This window comes from Lepeophtheirus salmonis, chromosome Z, assembly GCF_016086655.4.
Source record: "Lepeophtheirus salmonis chromosome Z, UVic_Lsal_1.4, whole genome shotgun sequence".
Taxonomy (NCBI): domain Eukaryota; kingdom Metazoa; phylum Arthropoda; class Copepoda; order Siphonostomatoida; family Caligidae; genus Lepeophtheirus; species Lepeophtheirus salmonis.
Window position 1 is genome coordinate 19,726,527 of NC_092584.1, and position 10,633 is coordinate 19,737,159.

Sequence of the window (10,633 nt, forward strand, 5' to 3'; positions counted from 1 at the left end):
CCAAATCCAATTAGTAAGTTAAAAAACAAATACCTGGAGCAAAATCCCCATTAAAGAGTTTTGCAAAGCAAAGCTGCTGCCCGCAGTGCCTTGTTGGTGTAGCCTCCTATTATAGTTTTCATAAAAATGTGCACTTTTCGTTTCAAAAATGCTTTTTAGAGCCTGTTTGGAGTTTATGTTAAAGTCTGACTTTGAATATCATTTTCCATGAAAAATTATCATTTTAGAGGAAACCCATATAAAAACTTTTGAAGATGATTTATTCATCTAAAGTTAAATTGATTCTAAATTGCTCTATTTTGACTTATATTGGCTATTTTTTAGATAAGAAATTTAGAAGCCTGATTTACTGAGTACAATTTATGTTTTTGTACAAGTTGTAACTTCTATACGCTGATTGTACAAGTTACATTTTTTTGTAGGATAACTCCTGATTTTGTTATTATGAGTTATGACTTAAGACACTCTTACCATTGATATTGTCACTTCATTTTGATCTATTTAAGTTATTTATTAATTATTAACCATTTACGTGTAATTTAACTATGGGCATTTGAACTGAAATGCCCCAATTATCAATCATTAAGCGTAACTAATTTTCAGTCATTATATTATATATTCATCACACGTAGGTTACAGATATTTCATTCAAGATGTTTATAAAATTTTTTGGTTGTTAGTTGTTCAATCTGCTTGTACAATATATACACGATAATGTCTAATAAATAAAATATGATTATTAAGCAAGGATTCAATGGAAGGATATCTAGCCTTCCTTGTTATTAAGAATTAAATGTTCGAAGCAGATTATAACTCGTTTCATCATTATTTTAAGGAACTTATTCATTACCTAGCTTCTAGCTCAATCGCAATAAAATACTCCTTACAACTATAATCAACTTCTTTGGTATAATGTAAATCTTTAAAAAACATTAGCGAAACAAGCCTGTCAACATGCAAAGATAGGGATGAACGTAGAGCTATCTTTTTTGCACGATAGAAGTCGCTTTTTGTGATACAATAAATGACGTAAAATATCATTTTTTTTCAGTCACCCTTATTTTGTATATAATTTTATCTTGTACATTAAGGTAAAAGGGTCAGTTCACACAGGAACCTGGGGTTATTTATGAGTTATGGAGTAATGTTCAACACTTCTCCTGGCGGGGCGAATAGAAGTGTTACTGCGACCAATACTTTGTACAAATATTGATCACGTGTTGCTTTTTTTAGTAGGCAAAAAGAAAAGTACATATTAAATAGCTAGAAAAAGAGAAAAGAAGCAGCAGAAGTCGAGCTAGGAAAGAGTGAGCTAGATAAAGAGAGAGAGAGAAAGAAAGAGAAAAGGAGAAAAAAATGTTTATTAGTGTTCTTCACCCAAAGGAGTGCGGCGACTACGGGATTTAAACGAAACAATGGAGTTCTTATTCAAATCGAGGAGTCAAGGAAAAAGGCAAATCAAGCCTTCACAGGATATCCAGTATCTAGAGGATACTTATGCTCAGGAGAGCTCCGAGGATTCAGACTTTAAAATAGGGATGTTCATTTTTTTTGAGCCGGTTTCTTCATTCTCGAGTTTTGAGTTTGATTTCAATTTTGATTATTTAAATAATTTTTTTTTTGCATTGCTTTATTACGTGTTTTTGGCCTGCAATGAGTAATTACTAATGTCATTTACAATCTATTTGCACCTCATTAATAAATTGTCTCAACAACTACAGATACGGATCACGAGGACTTGGACGAAGAAAGAACTTCCGATTCCGACTCCGGAGATGAAGAAGAGAATGAAGAGGATGATGAATTGGAAGAAGAACTCGCTAATGCGAAAGGAGTTCGGGAAATGCGACTCACCACATCGGATTTACTTGGCATCTCCAAACAGGAAACGTGTTTCCCAGGGGATGAAGACGCCCTTTTGTTCAAATTTAAAGTCTGTGCCTGTTGCCTCGGAACATCCTCCAATGATGCCAATGAAATCGTGGAGTGCGATGGATGTGGCATATCCGTACATGAAACTTGCTATGGCATCACTGAATCCGGCTCAGTAGCTTCAAATATATCTGAAGCATCCACAGAGCCTTGGTTTTGTGATCCTTGCCAAGCAGGAATAACGACAAGTCCGATTTGTGAACTGTGTCCCGCTATTGGGGGTGTGTATAAAGAAACGGATGTGGGTAGATGGGTTCATTTGATCTGCGCTCTTTACGTTAATGGAGTTGCTTTCGGGGATATTGATAAACTTAGTGCTATCACAATATTTGAGATAAACTACTCCAATTGGGGGAGGAAAGCATGTGGATTGTGTGAACAAAGTCGCTTCTCAAGGACAGGGATTTGTATTCAGTGTGATGCAGGGATGTGTAGATCTTCTTTTCATGCTTCTTGTGCTCAATCACATGGCCTTTTAGCCGAACCCGTATATACGGAAACAGATCCTTATATAGCACATTGTCGTCTTCATTCTGATAAGTCCGTGATTAAGTCCAAAAAGCGCCTTTATGCTATTTCTAAAAGACAGGCGGAACGAAGGAAAAGTTTAATTTTAGAATCTTGGGAAGGACAGAATATCAGTTCAACTTCTTCCCTGGCTCTTCCTAACGAAACTCCAGCTCAAAGAATCTTAAGGAAGCTGAATAGAAGACAGTCTCGATTCCACTCTAGTAAAAAGAATGAACTTCCTCTTCCATTTAAGAAGACCCCCCGATTTCTTTCTTCCTCGGCATCAGCCATTCGTAAAACTCAGAGACTGACAGAGTGTGTAACTGGCTTAAGTTCTGATCGACAAAAGGCCAAAGAAGCCCAGTACATAGCTATTCAGGAAATACAAAAAAAGTGGAACTTGACTCCTTCATTCAATGTAGAGTTTGTTGCGTATTTCCATGATCGTCAAAGCCGTTTGTTAAACTTTAAAACTATGCTTTCAGAGGAGGTACGTCATTTAACATATTATTTCAAAGCATTAAATATCATATGTTCCCCGTCGACACAAAAACAAAGTAGAATTATTTTTATCCCAATTGAGTGTGGATTCTTCGACGAACCATCGTCCATTTCTATCTATAAATTATTCTGTTGGGTGTGTGGCAGATTACACTCCAATTAACCAAAAATGATTGTTACAATAAAAAAAAATGAGAGATTGTTAGATTTTATTCTGAAGTGCCGTATCGGGTTCAAATTATGTCTTCTATGTTTAAATAAAGGTTTTAAACTATATTAAATATTTTTGGATGTCTAAAGTCCTCCCACAAAAAAAAAATAATAATAATACGCCTATAAATGACTCATATTTCCTTGAAGTATTGAGCTCTACGTATTTATGAAATAAATAAAAAATAAATTGGGATTTTCTCCTATTCTTCATTTATATTGTTCTTATGTTGACGCACCGCATATAGATAGGTATAGCTTTTTATTTTTTAAATCAATTAATGTACCTACTACATAGAAATAAACATACAAAAAAGTTCTGAAAGTTCTATTATGTTTTTTTCTTTTTAGATGAAGTCTGCCTCTTCTTTGCGGACACGGCAGTCAGAAATTCAACCGCTCTACGAAAAGGCCAATGGAGAAAGGGATGCTCACATGAAAATCAATAGTTCACTTAGAGAAAAAATTCATTTTTATACAAACACACTTACCGCCATGGGTGTAACATTACCTCCTGAACATTCAATTCTTCCTCGCTCCCAGATTGAGGGATTTTCAAATGGAAATAAAGCGCATGCAAATAATCAATCAAGTTATTTAGACTCCGTAAGTGGACGTGTTGGCAATTCCAGTGAATTGCCAAATCTGAACAAATGTGGGGTTTGTAGGGGAATCAACGATCAACACTTAATAATTCCATGTGACACTTGCATGTTGCACTATCATTTGGGTTGTCTTACTCCTCCATTGACCCGAATGCCCAAACGGTCCAAATTGTACAAGTGGCAGTGCTCAGAGTGTGATAAGTTATCTTCTGGAGATGAAAGTAATAAAGTGGATGTATCGGGACCTCGCCGGCTTCGGTATAAAAAAACATCCCTCAATCAAGGAGGAGGAGGAGATTTCAGTTCTGAAGAGGATGAACCCATGCAGATTAATTTTAATAAATCCTCCTCTGAAGTGGTAGAAGAAAAGAAGTTAGTAAATGGATCATCACATCTCCTTTCCGTAGAAAATCCGGAAGTTGCAGCTCCTGCAAACCCTGCAGCTTCCCTTGTTTCTGCAAAAGCTGAAAAGAAAAGATTGAAAAAAAGAGCGTAAAAGAGAAAAGAAGAAACGTAAAATGCAAAAATTAGTTCCATCTATTGTAGCAGGAGGAGACTCTTCTGATGAGGTTGAGGTACTGGAAGGCGAAAATAATCAGTCTTCTTCTACTAATACTACTCCTTTAGAGATCAAACACCACAAACCCATAAAAATAAAGATACGTAATATTTACGATAGCAACCCCATTCCCGTGGCAGAACCTGATCATCCCTTGCCCTCTAAAAACAAGAAAAAACGCCTTTCTGCGGATGCTAAAGATGTAAGGACATTCTGTAACAAGTGCGAAGCTTCAGGAAGTAATTCCAACTTAGTTAGGTGTGACGAATGTCAAAAATGCTACCATTTTTCCTGTTTGTTTCCTCCAGTCAAAAAATCTCCTAAGGTGGCTGGCTATGGATGGCATTGTAATGAATGTGATCCCTCGGATGTTGACTCTGACTGGCATCTTGATTAAGTATCCTCTCCCTAAAAAAATCTTCATTTCTTTTCCCCAACAATGAATTTATTTAATTCCTGATTAATTTAATTTCTGATGAATCTATTTCTAGATTGAATTGAAAGATCATTTCAATACCCAAGTTATTATTAATTATTGTTATAGTGTATTTTTATATGTGATTCACCCCCCTCCCCCATTGATATGCATTAATATTAATGTCGACGCAATTTTACTCTTATAATGAATGATGATGATGATTTGTACTGTCAATTTTAAAAAAAAGAAAAATATGATTTTCTTGCAATACAATAGTAGAATATTAATCCTTCATTTAGGACGACATTTATAATTTTTTTTACTTCACGAATTTTCACAAGTTTGATGTCATCGAAGGAATTTCCGTCTGATTGATTTAAAACTTAGGGCAAATATAGTCAGTCCCAATATTCCGTAAGCAGCTGATACGGATCCTCTCTCCATTTGCGTCGGCTGACCTAAAAATAAAAGTATATATTGTTGGGTTGCTTTTATTGTTGGATCGGTCCCAAGACTGATTGCCAAATCAGTACAACCCTCTCGGGGCGTCTGCATGCTTTTTTTTTTTTTTTGGGGGGTTGTAAAAAAATAAAAAAATAAATTATAAAATCCTATTGGCAAAAATCAATTTTTTGGAAAAAAAAATTGGAAAATTAAATTTAAAATGTTAAATTTTTTTCCAAAAAATTCTAGTTATTCATATAAATTAAATTTATATATATAAAATATATTTGTAAAAATCATAAATTCCTTTTTTTTTTGGGGGGCTACATTCCCTCTAGTTCTCTCCCTGCGGACGCCCCCTGTCCTTTCAGTCTTTTTTATTGGTCTGATCTTTTTTATCATTCAACTGACGTCAGGACCAATACGTCGGTCTTTCAGTCTTAGCTACCTTAATAGTTATCCTCCACTCATAGCTAGAATTGAATAATATAAAAACCCAATGTTAATAGAAACTCAAGGTTATACCATAACGCATGCTACTGATTGAAGACCGATCCAACACAAGTTGCTATCGATTGAGAGAGAATATTTTTCATGTTTTTCAGATGAATGGTCTACTAAGACGCTGAACCTGGTACTACCACCAGTGCTAGGCTGAACTATTGTAGAACGGATTACATGGGGGTACAACCTGGGTAGGGATAAGAATATTAACTGAGGCAGTTTTAGTGCGAGCGGGGTATGGGTCAAATTTAAATGTGCAGGGTTTTTACTTATTTCCTTATGCAGAATTTCAATGGCTTCACCATCTTTTTTTTTCAATCGCCTAATGGAAATTCAGATCCCCTGCGGCCGGACTACCACTTCTTTTGATTTGAGGCAGACCTCAAACCAATATATAAAGTGTTTTCACATGACATGGTATTGTTGATTTCTGCCAATTTGGGGCCTAAACAACCAAGTTTTATAACAATAGAATCCCTCTATTTAATTAATATTGAGGAAAGTATTGAACGATTGAATATCAAAATGGGACCCCCAAATAATTTGGCTTGATCTTTACTGTGTATCAACGATCTATATCTCTATTGCCTAGAGTTTTCTTATATATCTGACACTAAAGTATGATATGGTTGGAGATTGAACCCCGGTTTCACTGCCAAAAGTGTGAAAAAAAAAAAAAAGGGGGAGAAAATAAGATTGATAATTGTTTAACAAATCTTTTTTAAGGTAAAAATGTCTGTAAATTAATGATATTTTAAGTTTTAATCCTGTATTTTGTGTAGTTTAGACAATAAATTTGAATTTGTGACCATTTAGCCCTAAAATGACTGTTTTCCCTTGATACTTTTTGTCAAGCTCCAATTTTGTAGACCTAGATTTAAAGGACCATTATTTACTTTAAAATGATAGATATTGGCCGAGACTTAAAAATAAAACTATCTTTTTTGTTGTTTCTTCCAAAACTTTTGTGCAATGTCTGTTTAAAAAATATATCCAAAGTGACAAACTGGAACAAAAAAATCACACTTTTCGATAAATGCCTGTCTGTAGGTTGCCATATCTACTAATAGAGCAGGCATACAGACTTGATATACATATCATTTTATTTGTAATTTAATAAGCTTTAAATTGATGCCTAATTTTTAATATTTCTTGTACAGGACCATTTAAAAATAAATAAAAATATTACCCCTATTCCCTGATTTTATTGACATGTGAAAATAATACAACTCAAATAAATGGTATATACAAACGTTAGGAGCTATATACTTAAAAATTGAATCGCTTTTACCTGAAAAGTATCTTTTAGGCTGATATGTTTAATTTTTTCTTAGCAGTTCTAATATCTCCGATTTTTTTGACTTTTTACGATTGACGCATTTAAAATTGTATCCAATATTTCACATTACGAGGTACTGTTATAAAAATACAAAATGACTTATATTCGTGAAAAGGTAATGGATTATGCCCAAGGTATACTTCTTCATGAAAATGATAGACAATTTGAGGCAAAGCACTTAATATTTCGGAATATATTTTTGACGAAGAAACAGAAACTCGATTTTTGAGCAAAATATCCATGTTTCGGAACGTGTGATACTGCACAATCCCATGTCCAGAAGCTACTTGATATTGACTAAATCAAGGTCCAAATTGTCACAAAACAACTACAGCTTCTCAAAACCACAGATATTTGACAAATTGATTCATTTTTAAAACCATGAAAATGCTGAAGATATATTTTTTTTTCCGTCAGATTAGACATACCTTTACAAAAATGGTTATACCTAAAAAATCACAGCATATTTTGTATTTCTGACCTCAGATTTGAAGTCTAAATAAAATTTTGGTTTAGGGAACAGGTATTAATTATCAGAATTTGACACTTGATATTTTCCCAATTTTTGGCAGTGGAACTGTGGTCGAATCTCAAACAATGTCGTAAACTAAAAATATGACATTTCTTCATTATACAAACTGATTAATATATTGTACATAAAAATTAACAAATGCAGTGGAAAAAATAATATTAAATGTTTCTATAATTATCCTGCTTTCCCCGTTTCTCTAATTAATCAAAAAAATAATCATAATTGTACAAATCTAAGCATGTTGAAGGATTTTCAGCACCTTTTACTTTGATCTAATTAAATATGAATCTTTATCATTCACATCCAGTAATATTGAATGCTAATGTTAAGTCTTTTTTTATTCTTAAAGCCATTTGACGGGGGTTCATCAATATTCTTTAAATTTTTTTTTTTATGTATTAAAAATATCAACTTAAAGTCCCAAAATGGCATCTCAGGAGTGTTGGCAAGATTATATAAATTTTTTTAGGAGAGGGGAAGGCCTTAGTTTTTGGAATAAAAAAAAAATTGAAAAATTAAATTTTGTGGGAAAAAATTTCAAAAATCCATAGCTATTCTCAAAAAAATAATATTTTTAGAAAAAAAATATCTAAAGTTCAGAGTTGTTTCATTTAAACTTTTTGGAAAAAATTCAAAATTCCATAATTATTCTCAAAAATTTGTTTTTTTGCAAAATAATAATTTCAAAAATCCAAAGATGTTCAGGAAAAAAACTCTAAAATTAAATTTGAAATATAAAATTTTGGAAAAAAATTGAAATATTAAATTTTCTACGAAGAAAATAAAATCCTTAATTTGGGATTGGGGGCTACATCCCATCCATCCCCCTGCGGATGGCTTGTATCTCCTTCAAATATGATGCAATTGTGGGTTCCGGTGAAAACACTCTTTTTAAACATGGTAATGAACAGTTTAATGATTTTATCTTTCAGCTGATGAAAATGAATTTGGTACTGATCTTTCCAAACGATTTATGTATATTGAAGGGTTAATTTTATTTGAAAGGATTATTTTATGTTCCTATCTTCATAAAGGCTAAAAAGGCTTCATCTTATAATAATAATATATAATATACTGTTGTAATGAGCCTCTCCAACTAAATTCGCAATTGTCGGATTTTGAAGTTTATAAATGCTACATTCTAAGAGATATAATCCATTTCCTGGATAAAAATGGTAATTTTTGTTAACAAAATACAGGATTTTGTATAGAAAATCCATTTCTGTAGGAATATTTACTAATTTGGCTTGTTTTGACCATTCTATTCATTTTTTGCTAGCCCCATGGAAAATAGCCCAGAATATTTCAAAATGATTGCCCATGTACTTGTTATATATATTGAGATATTTGATTTGTTTAGATTCACAGGGAAGCCCCTATACAATACAATTGTATCCAATCAGGAATAAGGAACCAAAGCGCAAACGGATAATGTTAAATAGATCAGTTGGCTCTGGAATTGAGATTGTGCTCCGTGCTTAGAAATGTCAGTTTTGTCAAAAAAAAAAAATATATTTCCAAGCTACAAAGGAAGTGAAATATTGTGAAATTTGTCTTTAAAAAAATATTTTGCTTAAAAATGAAGCGCAATATTTTGTTTCAACGTGTATAAAACGTTGACACAAGGTAATAATTATGATTTTAAACCAAAATTGCCTGTGTATGTATGGTGTTTAAGATACGGCATTATGTTACCAAGCGGGCTAGGTACAGGCAGCCCTACACTAGCCCTGGTTTTATACTAGCCACAGACTAGTAGGGTCTATCTAGCCCTGCATAACATATAGTCTAAATATCGTTGTTGTAGACTGATGATTTTTATTAACTACAGCCTTGCTCTGAGTAACTGCAAATCGATTAGCTTTGTCGTCTCTATGGGCTAATCCAAGATACGTTGTTTCTATGTACCTTTGGACTAACCTGTCCTAATTTTGAACTCAGGGGAAAGTAATGTGATAACTATTCAGCATCTTGTGAATACACAAATATGCAATAATACGTTGACCTTCATTTGTATGAAGTGTTAAATCAATTTATTTTTTAGAATGAAGCTCTGGATCATTTTGAGTATATATTTTTAGAGAATTAAATTGAGCTCATTATACAAGTTTACCACTTACCTTTTTGATCCAATTCAGTTTCCATTGATGCTGCTCTGAGTATCCAACATTTTCCTCTCCTTACGAAGTCATGTTCTGCAACTTCAAAGACGGTCTTATCGCAACAAAAGTCTGATATTGGGCATTTATCTAATTTTTGAAGAAACAATGATATGATATAAGTAATAATAAAAATGAATTATGTATGATAGCAATAATTGAACCTTTTTAAATATATTTTTGGAATGACATCACTTGCATTTTTGTATCTATTGAATAAATGCATTTTCACACACGGGTTAATATGGGCCAAATGGGTGTATTTTAGTTTTCGGTTCCTAAGTCGTTATTTTCTATGAAACCGACAACATTTCTTCAAATGTATGAAATTAATTGTATGTTTTTTTGGGAATGTATATATTTTTAAAAATATTAAAGGAAAAAATCACTCACATTAAAGTTCCTGAAACTCAAAGAATAAAAAAAGGTAGAACTTTTCATATAAGAATTCAATACATTAAATCATAAACTTTCATTAGGTTACTGAAAAAAAAAAAAAAAAAAAAAAAAAAAATTGGGTAAAACGTGGCTAATATAAGCAAATTGAAATATGTCTATAATAATAGGTTATACCATAACGCGTGTACGACTGATGTTTGACTTCCATCACGCTTTTAATATTGACGTCATAGTAGATAAGTGGTTGCGTGTTTTGTCAAAATTTGTTTTCCCTGCCCTGCAGTCGGTATGATACATTAAATTGAGAATTCTAGACGTAGTGAAGTCATAGACTATGATTAGTTGCGTATTTTATCAAAATCTCTCTGTCTTGCTCAGCAGTCCGTACAATACATCAGATTGAACATTCTTGCAAGCCCGATTACATCATGGTCTAACCTTGTATTTCTATAAACCCTGGATTTGCTTGTTTCTTCGGACTGAGAAGCTTTATTACTCGATATAAAATAAAAATAAGGAAA

The 10,633-nt window shown here is 33.0% G+C and overlaps 1 protein-coding gene across 1 annotated transcript; it reads left to right on the forward strand.

Annotated features, from left to right (window-relative positions):
- The first annotated feature begins 1,329 nt into the window (after nucleotides 1-1,329).
- On the forward strand, nucleotides 1,330-5,022 carry LOC121130034 (PHD finger protein 14-like). Its single transcript, XM_071893654.1, is given in 3 exon segments — nucleotides 1,330-2,932; nucleotides 3,505-4,246; nucleotides 4,248-5,022. Coding segments are annotated over 3 exon segments (2,298 nt in total). The 5' UTR covers nucleotides 1,330-1,843; the 3' UTR covers nucleotides 4,715-5,022.
- Nucleotides 5,023-10,633: the final 5,611 nt, after the last annotated feature.